Source organism: Filicampus tigris, chromosome 2 (genome assembly GCF_054856515.1).
Source record: "Filicampus tigris isolate MCC_2025a chromosome 2, RoL_Ftig_1.0, whole genome shotgun sequence".
Taxonomy (NCBI): Eukaryota; Metazoa; Chordata; class Actinopteri; order Syngnathiformes; family Syngnathidae; genus Filicampus; species Filicampus tigris.
Window position 1 is genome coordinate 5,126,318 of NC_141218.1, and position 23,312 is coordinate 5,149,629.

The 23,312-nt window shown below is 46.4% G+C and overlaps 2 protein-coding genes across 4 annotated transcripts; both read left to right on the plus strand.

Moving 5' to 3' along the window:
* Positions 1 to 144: 144 nt before the first annotated feature.
* On the plus strand, positions 145 to 11,089 carry psip1b (PC4 and SFRS1 interacting protein 1b). 2 transcript variants are annotated; one of them, XM_086023738.1, is made up of 12 exons: positions 145 to 298; positions 664 to 761; positions 1,603 to 1,667; positions 1,760 to 1,895; positions 2,931 to 3,446; positions 3,948 to 4,262; positions 4,732 to 7,074; positions 7,145 to 7,257; positions 7,341 to 8,007; positions 9,504 to 9,605; positions 10,467 to 10,692; positions 10,765 to 11,089. In XM_086023738.1, exons 2-12 carry the CDS (start codon positions 684 to 686, stop codon positions 10,770 to 10,772), a joined length of 4,569 nt encoding a protein of 1,522 aa, XP_085879864.1. In that variant the 5' UTR covers positions 145 to 298; positions 664 to 683; the 3' UTR covers positions 10,773 to 11,089. The 2 variants fall into 2 exon arrangements, with proteins under 2 accessions (XP_085879864.1, XP_085879863.1); XM_086023737.1 differs by having other exon boundaries at positions 10,773 to 11,089.
* Positions 11,090 to 11,971: 882 nt separating this feature from the next.
* ttc39b (tetratricopeptide repeat domain 39B) lies at positions 11,972 to 23,199 on the plus strand. Of its 2 annotated transcripts, XM_086023836.1 has the most exons (20): positions 12,140 to 12,348; positions 12,451 to 12,632; positions 14,466 to 14,500; positions 14,600 to 14,704; positions 14,815 to 14,946; positions 15,004 to 15,074; positions 15,178 to 15,310; positions 15,680 to 15,785; positions 16,009 to 16,074; positions 16,163 to 16,271; positions 17,827 to 17,894; positions 17,988 to 18,047; positions 18,118 to 18,279; positions 18,351 to 18,442; positions 19,511 to 19,631; positions 19,711 to 19,822; positions 19,924 to 20,041; positions 20,450 to 20,566; positions 21,502 to 21,622; positions 22,216 to 23,199. In XM_086023836.1, exons 4-19 carry the CDS (start codon positions 14,610 to 14,612, stop codon positions 21,599 to 21,601), a joined length of 1,662 nt encoding a protein of 553 aa, XP_085879962.1. In that variant the 5' UTR covers positions 12,140 to 12,348; positions 12,451 to 12,632; positions 14,466 to 14,500; positions 14,600 to 14,609; the 3' UTR covers positions 21,602 to 21,622; positions 22,216 to 23,199. The 2 variants fall into 2 exon arrangements, with proteins under 2 accessions (XP_085879961.1, XP_085879962.1); XM_086023835.1 differs by lacking the exons at positions 12,140 to 12,348; positions 12,451 to 12,632 and adding an exon at positions 11,972 to 12,091.
* Positions 23,200 to 23,312: the final 113 nt, after the last annotated feature.

Consider the following 23,312-nt stretch of genomic DNA (forward strand, 5'->3'; position numbering starts at 1 on the left):
CTGAGTTCAAAGAATTATTCCTCTTATTAAAATGAATTTGATCTTAAATTAATGCTTTTAAAAATTTGAAGTAATAGAAAAAAATGATTTTTGAGATGTGCACGTTCAACTTTGACTCCTGAACTCGGGAAGGTGAAGCAGGAAATGAGGTTGCTGCTTTGCGTGTCACGTGACGCGCTTAGTTCCGCTCCAGTCACGTGACACGTAGCTTAGTAACCAGTTAGCTTCCGGTGGCGCGGAAGCGTTCTCCTTCCGTGGCGAAAGTAATCAACAAGACGTAGAGCAATCGTAGTTGCTGGTAAGTGAAGCCTTTGTGTGTCTTGTCACTCCTCCGACATACGAAGCGACACCGAGTTTACTCTCAAATCTTTCCAGAAAGCCCAGACGCTCCAGTTAACATCCTTGCTAGCATGCTTATAAACAATGCCCTAGCTTGCTGCTAATGATGCTTTCACGTCAGTCCTGCTTCCGTTTAATCGACCACTAATCACTTCTAAGCTCCTACTTTTCCAATCACTTTTTGTTAACTTACTTCAGCGGTTGTGTTTGATACCGAAACCGCTGCACGTGCGTGTGGCTACATGATGTGTACATATGAGGAATGAACATCAACGTGACGTTTTTTTTTTCTCTCCCTAATTTGTATGTATTTTAATTGTACAGAACAGTTTTGTTGCTGCAAAATGTCGGGCAAACAGCAGTTTAAAGCAGGGGACCTCGTGTTCGCCAAAATGAAGGGCTTCCCTCACTGGCCGGCCAGGGTAACGCACGCACGCACGCACACACACGCACAAACCAAAAATCCTCTTCACTCATTAAAACAAGAAACTAACCCATACAAAAGTTAGGGATGGTCAATGGGAGTACCGATACCGGCCTTATTTCAAGAATGATTTGGTATTTCTAGTTAGTTGTATTTTATCTTTAATCCATTTAATAATTTTTCTTAATTTGAATTGGTGAAAAAAAAATCTATCAATATCGGCTCATATGAAATACTTAATTGTGATAACAGTTGAACTTTCTTTCTTTTGCACGTTTATTAAATTTATTACAAATGAATCTTCCATCAGAGTGAGATATGTGTGTTTTATTTTGATCTTCTGAAGTTCTGTGGAGACTTTGGCTTTTGTCAGAAATAAATTTAAATTCTGCCTTTTAAATATCTCTCATAGCTTTAATAGAAATGTGATGTATCAAAAGTACTAAAGGTATCTGTTAGTACTCAAGAGTTGAGTACTGGTATCAATTTTGAAAAAAAAAAAAAAAAAGGGATAAAACATCCCAAAAAAAATACATTTGACAAAGTCTCTCACACTCACCAAAATAACTCAAGTTCAGCTCCAAAAACCTCCCATACACATTAAAAGTTTAGTCAAAAAACTCATTCAAATACCAAAAAATGTTCTCTTATTCACTGAAAATCCTCTTACGATGAAAAGTCCTTCACACAAGGGAAAAACAATCTTTTTGTTGAGTGTGAATGTGTGTGTGTGTGTGTGTGTGTGTGTGTGTGTGTGTGTGTGTGTGTGTGTGTCTCAGAGTTTTTTTTTCTTTTTTTCTTGCAACCAGGAGTCATTTGTTCACTTGTGTTCTTGTCAGATCTGTAAACCTGATGAGGCACACAAGAAGCGAGTTAGCGTCTTCTTTTTCGGGACCCATCAAGTGTACGTATTTATGACGTCCCTTCCTGTGCCGCACCAACCGGAATCAGGTTTCTATGGAATGAGCTAACTGACTCTACTTTTTTTTTTTTAAGAGGTCACCTCGCGCCGGAACACATCGTCCCGTTCTCTGGTAACAAGCTGAAGTATGGCAGCGGCGTACGACTTAAAGGCTTCTCCGAGGGCATGTGGGAGATCCAGAACACACCTGGAATTGGCAAGAAAACCACAGTCAGTGACTCTCTATTACGTACTTTGATTAGCCACACCTAGGATATGATCATTTCGTCATACTAGTTACAGTGGGAGAAATGATGACCGTATTTTCTGGACTATAAGCCGCACCTTTATATAAATCAAATCCACTCTATTAAAAAAAAAAAAAACAATATGCAAGCTGCACCAGGTTATAGGCCGCACCTATCTATGTTGAAAATTTACTTCTTTTACACAACGATTTTGAACTGTAAATGTCCATGTATGTACCTGAACAGATTTTTTCCTAACTGTGACTTTTAACTCATTCTATCCCAATGACGTATTTGTCATTTCACAATGGGTCTGAAAAAGTCAGGTACTGAATGAGTGAACATGGCAGCAACTTTGCTGATTAAAACGGAACAGAACCAAGAGAAAATAACCAGTATTTAATTATCTTCATTTCTCCTGTCTTTGAAATCACAAGTCACTTTAATCATCTTCGCCGAAACCCATGAAGTCGTCGTCTTCTAGGTTGGAAAGCTGTGATATTTACCGCATTTACAGAATGATTTTGAACTGTAAATTTACATGTATGTACCTGAACAGATTCTTTCCTAACAGTGCCTTTTAAAACGGCAGTACCTTTGCTGGTTAAAATGGAACAGAACCAAGAGAAAGTAATATGTACGTGGGGCCTATTATCTGTTCAAAACATGCAGCGTGGTATCAAGTCCTGTCACCGTTTATTCACAAAACCTATAGCCCAAATTAGCGTTTTCCTTTGTCCGATTTGCTGAAAAATCCATTCCACCAGGCCTTTTTAGGCCTTTTTTTTTTTCAAATTTCAGGTTTATTCATGCAATACTTGAAAATTCATATAAAAATAATCATAATAAAAATGGAAACCCATATAATCAACCATGAAAACTGGAGGTAGTTCATTCCTCCTTAAACACATTTGGATATTCAGCAGGGGATCAAATTATTATGTATTATATAACTGCCAATTCATGCTCTCTTTTATCTTTTTTTTTTTTTTTTTTTTTTGTGTGTTTGTCTCCCAAGATTGCCGTCAAACCAACTGCCGCTTCAAAAACAACCGCTGCGGTCAAAGGCTCACCCGCCCAACCTCCCCAACCACCTTTGGCTGCAAAATCAAAAGGCGTAAAACTAAGCGCAGATGCAAATGCCACTGCTGTGAAAGCGTCTTCTGAGGTGGCTGGGTGTGCTAGCAGCACGTTGCGCCTGAAGCAGTGTGTGGTCAAGTGCGTCCCAGCTAAGACCCCACACAGTCCCATGAGTGGTCCAAACGACTTGACAACCGCAAGCCTGCCAGCAAGCGCTTTGACTGCATCCGACAGTGAGACAAGAAGCGCGCAGGTGACTCTGAGGAGATCTTCATCCAGGTCATCCACGCAAATACAAACGGAGGACGATAAAGTGGAAACCCGGACGCCACAGGAGGCCTCCACGCCCGAAGTTGGCGTCGCGGTACAGGCGCCAATCTCGGCGCCTTTGGTGCCGCGGAGGCGAGGGCGGCCGAGGAAAGCCTTGGCAGAAAAGAAGAACGAGATACCACAGGTTGGCATGTCCATACGAACAATTCTACCATAAACCCTCGCTGTTTGCGTGGTAAGAAAAGCGCAACCTGGCGTGAATAGCGAAAATTCACAAGTTGGGGGGACACAAAAATCGCAATTAAAAAATGACACCCACCTTGTGATGCTGTGTCCAAACTACGGTGTGGGCGCCATTTGTAGCTTACCTTCCATTTTTTTAGCGGCCCACACCATGTACTCAATAACATTTGCACATAGTTATTTTATTTCCTCTTAAAAGGCGGACATGAAAAGTGAGCGTCAAAAGCGGTAGGGTTGCGACACCCAAATAAATGCAACCCTCAGAGGAAAGAGTCTGGACACCCCTGGCCTAGTTCAGTTGGTGGCCCAAAATTAAGTGGAGATGGCTGCCTTTAAATTTGAATGGGGGAAAAAAATCCTTGTTTGCTTCTATAGAAAAATAGGAAGTGTAATCTTAAGCGTCTTCATGTTGAGTGTGTCTTTTGTCAACTGTCTCTACTAGGCTGAAGAAACCCAGACGGCAACGAACATGCATGTGACGGCAAGCACGCTGCGACTGAAGCGCTGCGTGGTCAAATGCGTCCCCGCTAAGACCCCCGACAGCCCCGCTGGCGGCACAAAGAGTGACAAGTTGGCGACAGCGGGCGAGCCGGCCGATCTGTCCGGACCGTCTGCTCCCACACCGTCAGATGACCTCGGAACCCCACGGGAAGCCTCCACGCCAGAAGACAGCGTCCCTACACAGACGTCCACATCGACACCCGCGGTGAAGAGGAGACGAGGGCGGCCAAGTAAAGCCAGCAAGGAGAAGAGCGAGGTACCCATTGTTAACTTTGTGGCCCTGCCTATTGGCAGATTTTATAATTGGATTTTTGAATGTTAAATGGTTGTCTTTTTTCAAGTGTGTTTCCACTGTAGTGTCTGTGACAGACAAGAAAAAATATGACCAGCTCCTGTTCTAAGAAAATCGGCCGTAGAGTTTAGAGCAGGGGTGCCCAGCTCCGTTACTCAAGGGCCGCTTTCCTGCCTGTTTTCCAGCTCTCCTTGCTGCAACACACCTGATTTAAATGATCAGCTTATTAGCAATCTCGGAAGAAGCTTGATAAACGATCATCAGGTGCGTTGCAGCAGGGATAGATGGAAAACAGGCAGGACACCGGCCTTTGAGGATTTTGCCCTTTTTTTTTTTTTTTTTTACCAATAGTTCTTTTTCTTTTAAACAAAAGCCTTTGGGTGGGTCTATTCTTCGATGAATGAAAGCGGGCTCTTTCTTTTTGTCTTGCCAGGTTGCAGTTGCAGAACCCAAGAAGAAACACGACGTTCCGTCTCCCGCGACCGCAAACCTACCGTCAGAATCCCACAGTGCACCCACTACTCCCAAACCATCCGACAAGGCCGAACCAGCTCCGACGCAAACGTCCAGCATTAGCGAGGGCAGAAGAAACGAAGACCAGGATCCACTGACGAAGGTGAAGACAACACCTAGCCGAGGAGGGTTGAGGAAGGAAAAAGAAGGGGAAAAGGAGGGGAGCAAGCAGGAAGGAGGCGATAAAGGAAAGACAGAGATGATGGTGGGGGAGTCAACACCTGGCAGAGGAGGGAGGAGAAAGAGAATAGAAGAGGAAACGGAGAGGACGAAGCAGGAAGGAGCCGAGAAATCAAAGGCGGAGGTGCCAACCGAGACAACATCTAGGCGAGGGGGGAAGAGGCAGAGAAGAGAACCGGCAGAAGAGGAGAGCAAGCAGGAAGAAGGTGGGAAAGGAAAGACTGAGGTGACGACGAAGGAGTCGCTACCTAGCCGAGGTGGGAAGTCAAAAACAAAAGAAGGAAAGCAGGATGAAAAAGGAATGACAGAGGGGACGACAGTACCTAGCCAAGGAGTAAAGAGAAAGGAAGTGGAAAGGGCTGAGGTGACGACAGAGGAAACAACATCTAGCCAAGGAGAGAAGATGAAAAGAAAAGCAAGGGAGGAGTCCAAGCATCCTGGAGGTGAGAAAGGACAGACGGAATTGACGACGACGGAGTCAGTCCCGAGCCAAGGACGACAGCGAAAGGAAGGAAAACAGGAGGAGATCAAGCAGAAGAGAGGGGAGGTGACGACCGAGGAACCAGCACCTCAAGGAGAGAAGATGAAAAGAAAAGAAAGAGATGAGATCAAGCAGCTCGGAGGTGTGGAGCGAAAGACGGAGTTGACGGCGGAAGCGTCGACACCTGGCCAAGGAGGGAAGTCAAAGGCAAATGGCGGAAAAGACGAGACCAAGCAGTCAGGAGACGAGGAAGGAAAGACCAAGGCGATGACAGAGGCGTCAACACCAAGCCGAGGAGAGAAGACAAAGACAAAAGGAAAAAAAGAGGAGAGCAAGCAGGAAGGAGATGGACAAGGGAAGACAAAGGCGACCACGGAGGAGATAACGGCCAGCCGAGGAGAGAAGACAAAAGAAGGAAAAAGGGAGGAGACCAAGCAGGAAGGAGGTGAGAGAGGAAAGACAGAAGTGATAACAAAGGAGTCGGTACCAAGACGAGACGGGAAGATGAAGAGAAAAGAAAGGGAGGAGACCAAGCTGGCAGGAGACGAGGAAGGAAAGACAAAGTCGACGACGGACGAGTCAACACCGAGCCAAGGAGAGAAGACAAAAGAAGGAAAAAGGGAGGAGAATATGCAGTCAGAAGGCAAGGAAGGAAAAACGGAATTGTCTGCAGACGAATTAACACCCGGCCGAGAAGGGAAGATGAAGAGAAAAGAAAGGGAGGAGACCAAGCAGGAAGGAAGTCCAGAATTGTCTGCGGACGAGTCAACACCTAGCCACGAAGGGAAGAGGAAGAAAAATGAAACGGAGGAGATCAAGCAGGCGGGTGGCGAGGAAGGAAAGACAAAGGCGGCGATAGCGGAGTCAACACTTAGCCGAGGAGAGAAGACAAAGAAAAATGAAGGTGAAAAAGAGGAGCAGGAGCAGACAGGAGGCAAGGAGGGAAAGACTAACGCGGCGACGGAGGAGTCCGCACCTAGCCGAGGAGCGAAGACTCAGAGAAAAGAAGTGCCAAAGGGGGAGACCGAGCACTCAGGAAGTGTAGAAGGAAAGATTGAGGCGATGGCGGGGGATTCGACTCCTAGCCGAGAAGGGAGGACAAAAAGTAAAGAGAGGGAGGAGACCAAGCAGGCAGGAGGCGAGGGAGGAAAGACAAAGGTGACGGCGGAGGAGTCAACACCGAGCCGAGGAGACAAGAGGAAGAGAAAAGAAGGGGACAAAGAGAAGGCCAAGCAGGAAGGCGGTGAGAAAGGAAAGCCGGAGGTCTTGGCGGAGGAGCCGACAATTAGCCGAGGAGGAAAGAGGCCGAGAAGGGAAGAGGAGAGCAAGCAAGGAGGCCGCGAAGAAGGAAAGATGGAGGCGCCAACAAAACCAGCGGGAAGAAGGTGGACGGCCAAGGAGCAAAGGATGAAGACGACCAGAGCAGCTCAACAAGACGGCGGTGACGGCAGGAAGAGAGCGAGCCGGGAGAGCAAAAAAAGCGCGAGGAAGGACGAGGAGAAAAGAGGAGAGAAAAGGAGGTGGTCAAGGAAAGAGGACGCGAGGGGCGGGATGGCGACAGGTGGCGTCCGAGCCAAGGAAGGAAGCGACGCGGACGAAGAGGTGAGGCTTCTTCTTCTTCTTGTTTTTGTTTTGCTTGTTTTGACCTGACAGCGGCGTTTCCGCGCCGCAGCGGCGGCAACGGCGGCTGGCGGCCAAGAGGGAGAGCGTCCTGAAATCGCTGCGAGGTTTGCTCAAGGCCACGAGGGGCGGCAAGCGGAGGGAGGCGGCGACCAAGAGCATCACGTGAGACCAAGCGACACGTCCAGGCGGCTCTCGGGGAGACGCGACCATGCGGTGACGCGCGCCTCTGCTTCTTGCCTTGACAGGAAGGCGGCCATCAGAGCCAAGACCAAGCGGACGCGAGGCCACAAGACGCTCAAAGAATCCAACATTCGAAAGAAAAGTACGCACGCGGCGCCCGCGGCAAATCCGCCTGTGGCAAACCGAGATGAAAGCCCATCGACGGCGGCCAACCAAGGAAAAGGCAAAGAGAGTCCGGAGCCGCGCCCGGAGGAGCTCCAGAAGAAAGACGGCAAAAAGTTGATCGGAAAAATCGTGAAAGCGACCACCAAGGTTCACGTGAAGACGATGATGGGCGGGGCCACGCTGCTGCCCCCACCGGAGGAGGAGGAGAAGGCGACGAGCTTTGAGAGGGCGGCGGAGCGAAGCGGCGAGGAGGAGAGGAAGCCGCAACGCGTGTTGACGGACGACGAGAAAGTGGCCACGAAGCGCCGCGACGAAAAAGATGGCGGAAAGGCAGGCCGGGCCGCGACCGGCGCCAAGAGGGAAAAAAACGACGCCCCGACGGACGGCGGCGCGCCGGCGAAGCAGCCAAGCGGCGCGAAGAGCCGTAAAGCAAGCGCGGACGACAAGCAGAGCTGCGTCTCCACGGAGAATAACCAGCAGAAGAAGAATTTGAACTTGACGCTGACCGATTCAACCCTGCACAGGATCCACGGAGACATCCGCATCTCACTCAAGAGCGACAACCCGGTAGGAGCCTCGCGCCAAAAGTTACACTTAACCAAAACAAATTGGAAATGCATTTCCATCAACGGAATGAAACCACCTCCGCATTCGTGATCATCGCACAGAGCCTTCGCTAGGTTTCATGTGAAAATCAAGCAAAAAATTTTGAATATGAATCAATATTAGAAGAAACTGATTTTTTTTTTTAAATGCAAAAAAACAGGTGATTTCAAAGCGCAAACAAAAATTTGAAAGGGCAAGTCAACCCCCCCAAAAATCTTTGAAATAAGATGTTCCATGCGCCTTCACGAGCGTAAACATGTTATTGTGATTAAGATTGTGTTTGTGGAATATGAGTTAAGCAGCAAAATCCATCCGGATGAAAACGACCAATCACGGCTCACCTGTTTTCTGAAGCCGAGCCATGATTGGGCGTTACCTGAGCCCTGAGCAACTGTGATGTCATTTTCAGATGACAGAAGTGACAAAATGGCCGCCCGAGATGGCTAAAAAGAGTGGTGGATTTTGCTGCTTAACTCATATTCCACAGACGCAATATTAATCAGAATGCTTTGTTTCAACTAGTGGGCCCGCATAGAACGTATTCTTGGGGGGAAAAAAATGCTTGGGTTGACTTTCGCTTTAGTAACGATAAAGTGCATTGCATAATTGTGAAAGGACATTAATTACTCTGGGGAACACAATTTCTATGGAGTTAGGCCTGACAGATGTTTTTAACAAGTTTTTGGGCGAGGAATCCGAAATTGATCCCAATTTTTTTCTATCTATCACGGCAAATTTTTGAGCTAAAGGATCCCCGTTTTCTTAAACGGTATGAAATAATGTGTTTCATCGCTAAGGTGGAATACTTACGAGCTTTGGAAAATTAAAAAAAAAAAAAATGCATAAAACAACATAAAACTTACCTATGTCCATGGACAGAAGGTTAAGGGAAAAGCCAGCTCACCCTCTTAATTCCTACTCTGCTAGCTTTCTGATTGCAGATATGATAGTAATGACCTAATGGGAGCTGTACACACCTCTCACCACACCGCACCTGCGTCTCAGTTGTGACTGCACAAACAAGTTGCCACGTAGCTCTAGATGAGTCCAGTCGTAATCAGCTCTTGCCACAGCCTTACGAAAGCTAATCAGCGGAATTTCGCTGGTAAGCTGTGGAGAAAAAAAAACTTTGCGTGCTAGAAAAAAAAACAAAAAAAACCGAGATCCAGTTGAAAGGAACGGATGTAATTTTCGGACTCAGCAGCCCAAAATTACCCCAAACTACTAAAATATTTTTGGCACCTTGGAAGAAAAAAAATGTTGGTCTGCGTAATCTGCTTTCATGGAGTACTAGAGAAATCTGAAAATATTTTCTGTTGAGAGGCAGAAATTCGGAGGATTTGAAACAACAAAATAAAAAGACAAAGTCAAGTGTCTGGACTCGAAATTGACTATACGACCGGTGCGTGCAAGCGCCAGCGCACGCCTCGCTTACGTTTGCGTCTGCCTTTGGTCAGGATGTCGCCAAGTGTCTGGCGGCATTGGATCAGCTGAGCAGCGTCTACGTGACGTCGCAGCATGTCCAGAGGCACAGCGAGCTCGTCTCCACTCTGAGGAAGGTAAGTGCACTCGCAGCCGCCGCTAGTAAAAGTTTTGCAGTAGCTCACCGTCAGAAGTCAAAACGAGTCTCCGAAGTCAAGGTACCACTGACATAAAAATATGACACATTTGCAGTTCTATGGTTTGTCATATATTATGGCTTCAGACAACGGACGGATTGTGAAATCTGAGACTGACGGACTTTGACCTTGGAGTTCACCCTTAATTTCTTTGGAAGTTGTTCTGGGCTCTTTTGTTACCGTTGTATCCGCCATCTCTTCAATTCTCCTCCTGCGGCCACAATCAGGGAGGTTTCTTTCTAATCTCCTGAGACAACGCTCTCCTTGGCTTCTTCTGGTCCGTGTTTAGTGTGGTCACCAAACATCACAATGACTACTTTTGTCACCCTCTGAATAGGCCGACTGACTGATTATAAGTTTGAAGACACCTGCCATGCGCACTACACGACACGTCCTTCTGGTCAAATGATTTTCAATCTTTTCTAGGGGAAGCATTCTTTTTGTCCAAGGCTGTTAATGAGTTTATTTCTTTTTAAGAATTCTGCTGAACCACTATTTAAATGCAAAGTCAAATTTTCATTGGTTGATTTTCATTAATGTATTATTTTGTCAGATTCCATTTATTTCATCTTAGCAGGGAGGTACCAACAATTTTGCCCACGTGTGTACGTAACGTTGCGTACATGCTAGTTGCGTGGTATTGACGCTTTGCTGATTAGTCTTTGTTGTTACAGTAAATCTGTCCATGTGGAATTTAAGTGCTTTGCTGCCATCTTGTGGCAACAGGAGGCGATCACAAATGACTTTTTAGTGGGAGCGTGAAAACGGATTTCACTGCACAACTGCTCTGTCTTGCCACAGATGCGCTTCTACCGCGCCAACCAGGACATCATGGACAAGGCGGCCATGCTGTACAACCGCTTCAAGAACGCCTTCCTCCTCGGCGAGGGCGAAGAGGTCGTGAGTGCTGCCTTCCTGCGCTCGCTGCTTGAGGAGAAGGAGCGTGAGGAGGCGGAGCGTTGCAAGAAGAATGAAAGGGCGGAGGGAGGCGAGGAAGAGGAGGCCCACAGACACAGCACGCCTTCAGGTTGGCTATCCGCAACCCATTCCCGCGTCCTAACTTTCAAGCAAATAATCATCCATGTGGTCTTATTTGCAGCGGACTAGCTTCTGACATGGAAGAAGTCAACTGCGAGCTGGATGTGACTGATCCACGTCCACACAATTCCCATGGAAACTTGAACTGAAACAAGATTTTAGTCTTGGTCCGACGTTTGTATTTATTCACGTTAACATCGCCCCACTCTGTCTCCATTGTACACAATCTGTGGTGCGGGAAGGTCCTGAACATATACATTGATGTCTGTCTGGATTTTCTGATAGGATTTTTTTTTTTTAAACAGTGTTTGGATGTTTCAATTCTAGGAACCTGTAATGAATGCACCCACTTCTACCATCTGTCAATAAAGGGGCTGCACTCACGATCTGTTTCTCATTGATGTGATACAAAGTCAAAATGGCATCTGAAATCACAATCCACTGTTATGTAAAATGTAACCACCTCGTGTGATGTTCTCTTGCTAAGGTTGTTTAAAAGGTTAGTGAGACGTAAATGACACTTTAGTTGCTATTTTCCATTTGCATTTGTTAAGACGAGTTTATACAACGCACAAATGTTTGAGCCGGAGTAGATCATGTATTACTACTACTAATAATGATACTTTTGCATTTATAGCACGTGTCCTTATGTGACCCCACCAATCTAAAATTAACTCACCAATTGGGATTACAAAGAAATATTGTAGAAGTGATCATTTGCAAATGTTAACAGTTGTAGTCATTGAAATAGTCACATAGATGGATAGATAGAATACCAATATAATTAATTCTAATTGTGTGAAACTGGTAAAACTTTGCATAATCAGTCCGCAAGAAGTAGCTCTCAGTTTAGAACATGTTGACGACCCACTGAGTCTTTGTTGACCACATTTACAGTCTACTCCCTCAAACTCGCGGTTCGGCATTCAAAAAATTGGTTCGGTTTTTTTTTGTGTTTTTTTGCCTACCCCGTGTTTTTGTCGAAATGTATACTGGCGGTCAAGCATTTTTAAAGGATTTGGGGCGGTTTAAAAATTAAGTTGCATGCATTTCAATGGGTGTCGAGTATATGCGGATTTTCGCTGTTTTCTGTCACTCTGCTGCCTTGAAAATAACAATGACCACATTTCTATTCATTTTATTCTTTGATTTACCATTCATCTAATGCGGCGATACAGAAACACTTTTTTTTAATGACGTCGCGGAATGTCCTCGCCCGAGCGAGTGTCCGATGGAGGCGTGTCTGCGCGTGTGTGACGTATCCGGAAGTGACGGCCACTCCAAGACGAGCTGGCTGGCTGGCTGGCTGGCTGGCGCACAAGCGCGAGCGACGTGTCGACAGGACAACGATGGACGTGACGGAGGATGCGGCCCGCGCCGAGGACGAGGTGAGAGGAGACTGACTGACTGCTCTGTCCTGCTCCTCAGCACGATAACGAGACAGATTTGTTCGGGACCAGTTTGTCGCATGCACTTCCGCGTGTGTTCGTTACACGTCCAGCTTTTGGTGGAAGACTTGAAGTGTTATATTATGGTCGTCCGGCTCTGGAGGTCTCGCGAGGGTGTCCCGGACCAGTTTGGCCCATCTGAAGAAACGTTCGTCTAGCTCATCGAAATGTGAAGGACCTCCTCAGCCAGCTTCCAGGTTTCTGAGCAGCAGTGAGCTTGTGGTCTTAGGTCTTGGCCTTTGTGGTGACGGTGTTTTTTTTTTTTTTTTTTCCCCCTCTGTAACATGACGCCGTCCTAGACACTGGACCCGCTTGGGAAGGGCAACGCCACCCAGCATCTTTGCGCCGGTGTGAACGTCCATTGTGTGGGGAAAGGATGTGCTGAGGCGGCAGGTTGAGCAGCGGTGTCTGGAATGTTGGCAATGTGGCAGAAAATTGTGAAAGGCGCATCTGTTCTCCTTCTTAGTGCTTCGCTCCTCAGGTTCTTGTCTCCCGACCTTAGGGTCTTCCTTTGAGTGTTCCTGAAGGGGTTCCTCTATAGGCTATGTGCCTTCGTGTTTTCCTTCAGGTCATCCTTTAGGCTCTTTTTTTGGTGGGGGGGTATTTCATCTCCGAGTGTTTGTAATAGACACCAAAAAGAGCCTGTGAAAGAGAACCTAAAGAAACACCTCGAGGCATACGTTTCTTTCGATTCTAGTTAAAGTGTTCCTTGTGGAATTTTGTCAGCTAGGTCTTGGTTCAGTTTCTACTTGAGGCGTTTCTTCAGGGGATGCTTTAGACTTCCTCTGATTCTCTTCAAGGCGTTCCTTTTGTTGCTCCTCTTGGTGTTTCTTCAGGTTCTACTCCAGGGGTTTTGTGAGATTTATTTAAGCTTTTCTTCAGGTGTTTCTTTAGGTCGTCCTTCAGGTTCTACTTCCAGGTGTTTTATGAGGTGTTTGTTAGGGTCAAGGGTGTCCAAACCTGGTCCTCTAGAGAAGCTGTTTCTGCGTGTTTTATGTCTCCCTAGTCCTCCAATATACGTGATTCAAATGATCAGGATTGTTAACCGGCTTCTTCAGAGCTTGCCGATGACAGCGGCCTTCGAGGACTAGAGCTAGAAACGCCTGATTTAGGTTGTCCTTCAGCTTCTCTTTTGGGTATTCCTTCATGTGGTGAAGGAACATCTACGAAACGCCTTAAGGAACACATTTCTTGAGGCTGTTCTTCAGGTGTTCCTCAAGGTGCTTTTTTAGGTGTTCCCTAAGTGTTTCTTTCTGTCTCTTTCACACACTGAGAGACTGGGCGTGGAAGCGTCTGAAGTGGACCAACCCAAAAAAAACCAAAATAAAATTCCTGCCAGCGACTCTTTGACGCACCCCAAGCGATTGAGCACCGCACATCAACCGACGCACTGCAATGGCAAAATCGAGCCTGTATTTGGTTTTGAGGCTTTACCCGCTGGACTGTGTTGTATTTTTTTTTTTTTTTTTTAATTTATGACAGACAAATGTTGATTTTGGTTGTTCAGCTACAGGGACACCTGAAGGAGTACCTTCAAGAACATCTCAAGTACATGATTCTTTTAGTGCCTGACCAATATGGATTTTTTTTTTTTTAGCCAATGTTGTTTTTTGGCAGAAAAAAATACAGATCGCCGGTTAATTTGAAAAAAAAAATATATATAATCCTTAAAATATTTTCCCGATTCCCCGCGAACAGCAGGGGTTAAAATGTATCGTTTAAAAAAAATAAATAAAAATCCTTTTCAGTTCCCAGAATGCATTATGTGGCACAATGCATTTAATTAATGAAGTTATAAGGACACAAATCCTTGTCATATGAGTGTTTGTGTTGCCAGTAGTTGAATGTGTCATATTTAACACATTCATGTTTAGCTTATGTTGCACTACGTTTTTCTTTTTCTAAACAAAGCCGTGACTTTCGGTTATTTGTCAAATATTGACATGCAGGCCAATTCCTTGCACAATTTGCTTGGTTGCTAATTTCATGATATATATTTAAGAATACAAGGTTATCGCATAGATGTGGGCGTAATAAATAATGACGCCAGTGTTACTCATGCACAACTGCTGTAAATGGTTAGAGTACCTAAAAGTCAAAACAATCTTTAAACCAATTAATTGCTCGGGCCCTACTTTCTTCAGATCCTCCTTTTTTCATCAGGTTTTCCCTCAACCTCTCTCCGGTGTTGTCTAGGTCCTCCTTCAGGTGTGCCTTTAGGCGTTGAGGTTCTTCTGTAACAGCCAGACTAACACCAAAGTTGTGTCGCCATGGCGACGGCCTCTATTTGACCGCGTGTGTGTCTGTTTGGCAGGACCGTTTTGAGGATGCCTACGAGCGCATTCCCACGTGAGTCATAACACTGCGTGGCGCCGCCGCCACTTCCTGTGAGCGCCTCTTTCACTTCCTGTGGATTGACGACCACACTGTGTGTGCGTGCGCGTACAGTGCGTGTCACATGGACCTGCGCTCGGCCATCCAGGAGACTCAATGCGCCCTCAACTTGGTCCTCAACAACAAGTTCTCCGAAGCCCTGGACCTCCTCAAGCCGTGGTCAGCATGCAAATGTGGCTTTATTGGATGTCCTCGTCCGTCTCCTCAATCATGTCTGCACGCGCGTGTGTGTGTGTGTGTGGGGGGGGGGGGGGGGTGTGTGTGTGTAGGTGGCGCGACAGTATGTACCATGCCTTGGGTTACAGCAGCATCTTGGTGATGCAGGCCGCCATGACCTTCGAGCACAGGGACATCCAGATTGCCATGGCGACCATCAAGGAGGCCTTGCACACCTGTCAGAGGTACGAGGGGACCACGCAAAACGCTTTGTGACGCTCACACGGGCGTTTGTCCCTCAGGTTTCGCAAGAAGAACTCGATGGTGGGATCCCTGTCCAGTCTGATCAGCAGGCAGTCCAACTTTCAGGAAGGTACGAGACGACCGAACCCCCCCTCGCCGCCCCTCCCCCCACAGCCCGCCCGCCCACCCGCCCTCGCCTCCTCAGGCGTAACGTGGCCGCCTTGTGTCCGCAGAGGAGATGCACGCCGAGCTCTGCTACGCCGAGTGCTTGCTCCAGAAAGCCACGCTGACCTTTGTGCAGGACGAGAACATGATCAGCTTCATCAAGGGTGGCATTAAAATCAGAAGCAGCTATCAAATTTACAAGTCAGCCCTTTCTTCGTCTTCTTCCTCCTCTTTAAAAGGGTCGTAATAATGTTTAGAATGGGCTGGGCAATTCCAGTCCTTGAGGGCCGCTATCCCGCCTGTTTGTCCTTGCTGCAACACACCTGATTCAAATCACCATATAATCAGCAAGGTTTGCAGAAGCCGGATAACGATCCTGATCATTTGAATCAGGTGGGTTGCAGCAGGGTGTAACATGCAGGACGTAATTGCCCACCCCTGTTCTATATGAATAGTTTCAACCATAAATATATCACAAACTTTTTTTTTTTTTTTGCCACTGTTCTTAATAGCGGAGAGAAAAAAAAAAACGTGTCCCCTTTCACCTTCTTTTGTGACTTGATGTCTCAGGGACTGTCACAATGTGCTGAATGCCGCTCACAACCCGAGCAGCCAGTCAGACTCGCACAGGCAGTTTGAGGGTGGAGTCAAGCTGGGCATCGGCTCCTTCAACTTGGTGGGTTTTGGTGCTCCTGCTATCTCTTATACTGCTCGGGAATATTATTCACATTACACTGACCCCCACCACCCTCCCCATTTATCATGGGGGGGTATGTTCCATTCCCACGCATGAAACCGTGTGAAATGTTGCTACCCGCATATAACGGCTCATTCACTTTATTATTATTTTCATGGTTTTGGACTCTGCGAATGCTAACGACACGCACGGCTCCCACCAGATGCTGTCCCTCCTCCCACAGAGGATCCTGAGGCTGCTGGAATTCATTGGCTTCTCCGGAAACAGGGCAAGTCGCCGCCGCGGTCGTGGCCTAATCGCGCGGCGTGCACGCGCGTGTTGCACCGTTGACCGACGACGCCCAACTTTCCCGGCAGGAGTTTGGCTTGTCGCAGCTGCGAGAGGGAACGTGCGGCTCCACTTTGCGCTCCATCTTGTGCACGCTGACGCTGCTGTTCTACCACACCTACGTCTCATTGGTGCTGGGTATGTGCGTCTGCGCATATCGGCGGGTGCAATTAGTGACGCTGAAAAGCACCGCGGAAGTATAATGAGAACCATTGAAAAGAGGGCTGCTGGAAAAAAAAAAAAAAATACACACAGATAAGTCAAAATGATCAACCCAATACATGGACAAAAGTGTTGGTACCCCCGCTGTCAAGGAAAGAAAAACGCACAACGGACACAGCAATAAGTTGAATTTGGCAAAAGTAGCCAGAAATAGACATTTTATGAAAATCAGCCAACAAAAGTCAGACGTCGCGTTTGAATTGTGAAACACTTGAAACAGGGCTGGATGAAAATGACGGTAGTAGGCCAAGTCAAGATTGAAAATCAAGGAGTGTCCTCTATTTAGCAACACAAGTCTTGCAAAACTTGTAAGCAGTCAGTCAGCCTTTAAAGGGGAAGTCAACCCAAACATTTTATTCACAATAATATCTTGCATGCCCCCCCCCCCCAGTCCAAACACGGCGTTCTGATTAATGTTACTTTTAATCCATCTTTGGGGGCGGCCATTTTGTCGCTCGCTGCCAACTCAAAATGACATCAAAGTTGCTCAGGTGACAACCAATCATGGCTCACCTTTAGCAGTTACCGTCACCCTGAGCAACACGTGATGTCATTTTCAGTCGACTGTAAGTGACAAAATGGCCGCCCCCTCAGATGGCTAAAAACGGCTGGTTTAATTCGTAGTCCAAAAACACAACATCATTCAGAATATAAACTTTAGACTAGTGGGGCTGCATAGAGCATATTATAGTAAATACATATTTGGGGTTGACTTCACTTTAACCCATTAAGCCCGGGAGCGCATAACCGCGTTTCTACCACTAGAGGGCCAACTTAATGCATCAGAACATACACGTGACGGTGCCGCGAGACCGCCGAGGATGTCGTGGAATTTTTTTCGAGCCGTAGGTAGGCTAATGGCGGACGCCGTCGATCGCCGGGAGCTCTGATTAAAAAGTAAGTAACAGAAGTGAAATTTAGACGATGCACGACCAGTGGAACCAGTCCAACGTGATATGATATGGTTTGTAGAAATTGACGATATTGACGTCTTTGTAACAGAATAGAGGATGGTAATCACTCAATTTTTTTTTTAAAGTTGAAATAGTGCTTCTATTGCACCGACACGTTATTTTTACAGCTTCGATTGAAACATAAATAATAATAAATTATGCCTGTGTGAAAGCCACAGCTCTTTAATTCTTTTGGAATTATGTTTCTGTCTGCTACAGGGGCTGACAAATGAATCATTTTGTAAGTGTTGAATTTCTGCGAGAACTTCAGGTTTTCTCGGGTAATTCCAAAGGCGACCGACGGTTTTGGGGAGCCGTTGAGAAAGGCGCTTTCGGCCTTAATGGGTTAAACGTTGACAACAAGTAGGCACTGTGCTGTTTGGCTGTTTGGCGGCACGGTGTGTACCACACTACGACGTGGACCAGAGGAAGCGAAGGCGAGAGTTGTTTTGGGAGATTAGAGAGAAAATTATTGTCAAGCATGTTAAAGCTATAAATGTGTTGATTTGCGTTTGCAGGAAGTGGCGAGGGAAACCTGGTGGAAGCTGAAGCCCTGCTGGAGCCGTACCTTCACAAGTACCCCAAAGTAAGACCCGCCCCCTCCCGTCCTCTCCAACGGACCTCTTGCAGGGTCCTTCCACACATTCTCTTGACGCCGGCGTGTCTCCCCCCCCCCCAGGGCGCCATCATTCAGTTCTACTCGGCCCGGCTGGCCGCGCTGCGGGGACACTTCGAAAAGGTTGTCGACCCTGCGACATCGCCGTCGTGGCGGGCTAGCGGCGGGCTCTGACGTTGGGTGTGTGTCGCAGGCGTGCTCGGGCTACCAGGAGTGTGTGAGCAGCCAGCAGGAGTGGAAGCAGATCCACCACCTGTGCTACTGGGAGCTCATGTGGACGCACTCGTACCAGCAGGATTGGCCGCAGGCGTACCGCTACGCCGAGCTGCTGTGTCTCGAGAGCCGCTGGTCCAAGGTGAGCGCCGAGCGGGCCGACCGCCGCCGCCCCCGCCGGGCGCCGCGCTGACCCTCCCCGCTTTCCCGCAGGCCATCTACGTGTACCAGAAAGCCGCCATCCTCAGTATGATGTCAGAGGAGGACGTGAGGAAGACGGGCGAAGACGTGGCGGAGCTCTTCAGGTGTGTGCTGCCCACACCGGTGAACCTGAACGTGCTCCCTCTAGTGGTGGGCTCGCGTCATCTCATCTCAAGCGTCATCTTAAAAGCGATGTACCTCTACTTAAGAAATGAATTGGTTCTGGAAGAAATTTCTGAAGTAGAACATTTTGTAAGTAGGGACGCGTTTTCCTTGTAAATGCCATAATTCGTTCCAAGCCCCCCAATATTCAGACATAAATGTTTTATAAAGCATTAAAATGCATGAAAACATGTAACAAAATACATGTTACGATTAGATTATTGCACAATAAATGAGAGTTGTGCATAATGTAAAAAAACAAAAACAAAGAGTAGAGCAAGGAATAAAAATGATGGTCGTTTACCTTTTAATTGCTGTCCTTTTTTCCCTCTTTGGTTCATGTTCTCTCTCAGAAGTGGTTTTTGCCTGGCATTTTGTAAACAACTGATTTAATAACGTGGCGGCTGTCATATTCTTTGGCGAGATCAACCAAACGCATCCCCTTTTCATACTTTTCTATTATCTCTTGCTTTGTATGGACAAAAAAAACGATTTTCTCCTTTTTTTCTTTTCCTCGCTTCTAATTCACGTAAAACTATCGTAAGACCTCATGGCCGAATGACGCTGCATCTATCTATCCATCTGCTTACCTGTCTATCCACACACATATAGATGTACGGAAAGAGGGGACCTCTTAGCCAATGGGATGCCAGGAAGATGCTAGGCTAGCCAATGGCAGAGCAGCTAAGAGTATGTTGCGTTCAGGAAACTCCGGAGCTTCGAGTATCGCACCATACCTTTACCTTTCGTATCCTGAAATTTCTTTCGTAACCAGAGGCAATATTTTCCCGCTGAGGCGTTTCGTAACTTGAAGATTTCGTATGAAGAGACGTTCGTAAGTAGAGGTACCACTGTATCAGTTTGGATGACTACACGGGCGTACTACGCAATTTTTATTTTGATGTTGGTCATTTGGTCAAAAAGGTGATGTTTGGAGAGCTACGTATTTTTGGAGGCGGCGGAATATGTTTGAGAAGCACTGCTTTTGATTTGTGTTTGCGTGCCTGCAGGCAGGTGGAGGGGCTCAAGCAGCGTCTGGCCGGCAAGTCCATCCCCACGGAGAAGTTTGCAGTTCGGAAATCTCGCCGCTACAAGGCCAGCACTCCTGTGCCGCTGGTGCTTCCTGCTCTGGTAGTTCGCACCCGCCATCGGATGTGAGACTGTCCGTCCGTATGTGACCGTATGCGCGTTGGTTGCCCCGCCCCCACAGGAAATGATGTACGTTTGGAGCGGCTTCACCATCGTAGCCAAGCGAGCCGACTGCACCGAGGCGCTGCTGGTTACCATCGAGGCGGCCGAGGAGCAGCTCGCCCGCGACTCCCGTGAGTGACCCGGCCACCGCTCATCCTTCTCGCGCGTTTGGCACACCCTCTGCTGACCGCTGACCGCAACGCCCCCCCCCCCCCCCCCCCCCCCCCCTCAGAGCCGTCCGAGTTCCACGTGGACGACAGCTGTCTGGTGCAGATGTTGAAGGGTCTTTGCCTCAAGCACGCCGGACGCCTGATGCAGGCCGAGCTCTGCTTCACGCACGTCCTGTCCAGGTACAAACGTTTCGGTTCCCTGGGTCACGTGTGTCGTTTGCGTGCGTTTTTGAAAAAATACAATAAAATAAAAAATACGCGGACATAAAATCCGCCTTCTTTTATGCATTCAAACTTCCATAATTCAGTGCCAGTAGCACGTTAACCGATTCTGACAGTTGAGGAGAACGATTCAAAGTGTTATCTTCAAGAAGAGACCAAAACTATGCCGATACTCCAAATGGTTCAAGTACAACTTCAAATTTACTCTGGGTGCAACTTTTTAGGCGTTCAGGTAAAAATGCCAGATGGAATTGCGTGGGGTCATTAAATCATGAGGCACAAACTGTTGTTGTCTGCGTTTTATAAATGCAGTATCATCGAGTGTTTTTTTTTCCCTTATTACAAAACAATCATTGTTTTTGCCAGTGAAAATCGAATCCGCTATGATCACTACCTGGTCCCCTTCACGCTGTACGAGCTGGCTCTCCTCTACCGACAGCAGGGCGACGATGTGAAGGCTGCCGCATTCATGGAAAATGCCAAGTAAATCCACACACACGCACACACACACAGTAGGGCTGTTCGATTTTGCCAAACAAGAAAATCCCGATTATTTTCTCTCAAACCCGATTTTACGATTATGATTACGATTTCTTTGTAAAATAAAAAAATAATGAAAATTGAAGTATTTTGAATGTCTTTTATTTCATCTTAATTTTTTCTTTCTTTGAACTTTGAATGCCAGTCAATTTAACTTCATACACACACAACAATCCATTGGGATTAACACCATTTTACTTACACAATAAATTTCCGATCTGTTCTTAATTAAACCAATAATGAAAGAAGAAAGTGCATTTACCATCTGAAACAAAATCAACATGAGAGAAGGTAGACAATCAAGTCTGTAAACCAAACAGTCTGTCAGCAAGTCATTTGCCAACTAGCTAGTGACTAGCCTTTCACCTTTCTCCCTGGTCTTACTTCAACATAAATCGATGATTAGTGCAAAACTGTCACTCAATAATACAATGCAATGTCAAGCTTAAGTACGGATGCATAGTCCGACTGGACCAGAGGTCCGTTGTAGAGGAGAAAAAAAAAGGGACGACTTGCAGACGTTGAGCTACTTGCTCACGGGTTGTATTGTACATGCGCAGCACACTACACTACAGATCTATTTTTGCCCGATTTATTAACAAAACGCTCACTTGCCTGAGCAAATAGCGGAATCGCCTGTAGCCATGGACGGTGTTGCCGTTGTTTCGGACTGCGCGCTCGTGGGAGGAAGCGCAAATGCAGAGGAAACTACGGTGGCTTAGAACCACCAAAAATTAAAAAAAAATCGAACGTGCCGATTTTTTTAACAACAAATTCGGTTTCGGTTCAAAATCGCTTAATCGAGCAGCCCTGACCCCCACACACACACACACACACATTTTCATCAGGTACCTGACATTTTGTTGTCACGGCTTCAGGAGCAACTACAAGGACTACTCCATGGAGTCGAGACTGCACTTTCGCATTCATGCGGCCCTCAGCAACCTCAAAAGTTCGCCTGCTGCCACCCCGAAATAGCCACCACCCCCTCCAGTCAAGGTGTGCGACTTGAAGTGTATTTTGTAACATTGTTTTGAACCGAGCACCAGGCAGTGCAAAGGCCCTTTTGGAATAATACGTCTAGTTTTAAATTGACTTTTTGGGGGGACTCGACATGTCCGAACAACATCTATCCTGTTAAAAAAAAGAATTTGTTTTGGGGTCCTGAACATGATCCCCTCCAAAAAAATAAAATAAAAGTAAAAATAGCCCACTTTACCAGTTTCACAGATTTGGCGCAAAATTTGGTGGACACGTCTGCCGTAACAGGAAGCAGAAAAAGTCTCAAACATCCATGCTGGAAGTTGAATAGTTGGAAGCGGCCCTTCCTTGGTAAATTCCATGACCTACACTTAGACAAATTCTGACCAAACAATTTGGTCAAATGGGCGTCGATCGTAAACTGGGATCAGAAACGGATAAATTCCGGCGGCTTATGCCGTCTCAAAAAAGCGGGGCATGGTGATGAATTTTGATCTTTTTGAAGATTAGCCATGAAAATCAGGGTGCACTGGCCATTTTTTTTTTATCACTGCTTTCTGCTTTAATTATGATTTTTTTTTTTTTTTTTTTTTTTTTTAATTTGCCTTCAGCTTCCATTCGTCCCACATAGCTGCCAATCAAAATGAGTGAGCACTGATTGGCTGCCGTGTCGAATGACCTCCATCCGCCGCCACAGCTACACGCTGGTCGACAAGGAAGACGTTTTCTCCTACCTCTTTATTTATGATTTCACGTCTTGGCATTTCCTCGCATTGATAAATTGGGAGTACAATCTGCGCATGACACTCGTGTTATTATTATTGTTATTACGTTAGGAAACAAATGTGCTCTTATATGAATTGATATGTTCTGCACTCCCTGCCGCCTTAAATAGCAAAAAAACACTCCAATCGGCGTGTTAGCGTGTTTAATTTTTTTTTTTTTTAATCCCAAAACACAACCGGGTGATGCAACACGGGAAAACAAATGAACGGCGCGTCACGCGGTCGGTTCGACGGAGCGGAATGTTTACGTGATGTGCGAGTTTTGTCCCACGTGAAAAATACTTCATTCTTCGTCAGTGAGATTATATCCAAGTATAAGTGTGCAAAAGGGTCAGGAAAGAACACTACAAGAAGCGTTATTTTTAAGCGTGGTCTCATAAATGTGTGTCACTTTTCTTTTTTGTGCCTCGTTGTCATTAATTCACAAAACTGCCTTCACGGGATTTTCTCCACAAATATTTGTTGTTGTTGTTGTTGTTGTTGTAATGACATGACTAAACCTTTTGTTGGCTTTAAACCAAACTTTGCAGCAAGCTAAGCTCACAGTTACCTACTGAAATATAAAGTGGGTACATACGTCGAAGTACTTCAGGCGTGACAAATCAAATGGGCGTGTCGCAAGACTCCGAGTAAGATGTGGTGAATTGGTGCAATGCAAGCTTTTTCAGCTTTATTCTTTCTATTTATATTGAAATATGCTTTCAACACAAACTGGTTTTTTTTATTATTACTTTATTTCGCCTTGACTTGGTGTCAAGTCAATGTTCTGTTGTCATTGGAAGGAAAAGCAAATAAATGCATTTTTCGACAGCCTTTTGTTTTTCCTTTGCTCAACTTTCATTGTGATCGCTAGCGCCCTCTAGCGGTATGCTTAATGGTCATACTGTTCATATGTGGTTTATGATCATTTTAAATTAGGACTC

What these genes read in the sequence shown, in the direction of transcription:
- psip1b (XM_086023737.1), top strand. Translation starts at nt 684, where the DNA reads ATGTCGGGCAAACAGCAGTTTAAAGCAGGGGACCTCGTGTTCGCCAAA. An exon ending in GAAGCGACGCGGACGAAGAG is followed by an intron (nt 7,075 to 7,144) that starts GTGAGGCTTCTT and finishes TCCGCGCCGCAG; the next exon opens with CGGCGGCAACGGCGGCTGGC. An exon ending in CAGACACAGCACGCCTTCAG is followed by an intron (nt 10,693 to 10,772) that starts GTTGGCTATCCG and finishes GCAGCGGACTAG; the next exon opens with CTTCTGACATGGAAGAAGTC.
- ttc39b (XM_086023835.1), top strand. Translation starts at nt 12,053, where the DNA reads ATGGACGTGACGGAGGATGCGGCCCGCGCCGAGGACGAG. An exon ending in GCCTTGCACACCTGTCAGAG is followed by an intron (nt 14,947 to 15,003) that starts GTACGAGGGGAC and finishes TTTGTCCCTCAG; the next exon opens with GTTTCGCAAGAAGAACTCGA. An exon ending in ACCTTCACAAGTACCCCAAA is followed by an intron (nt 17,895 to 17,987) that starts GTAAGACCCGCC and finishes CCCCCCCCCCAG; the next exon opens with GGCGCCATCATTCAGTTCTA.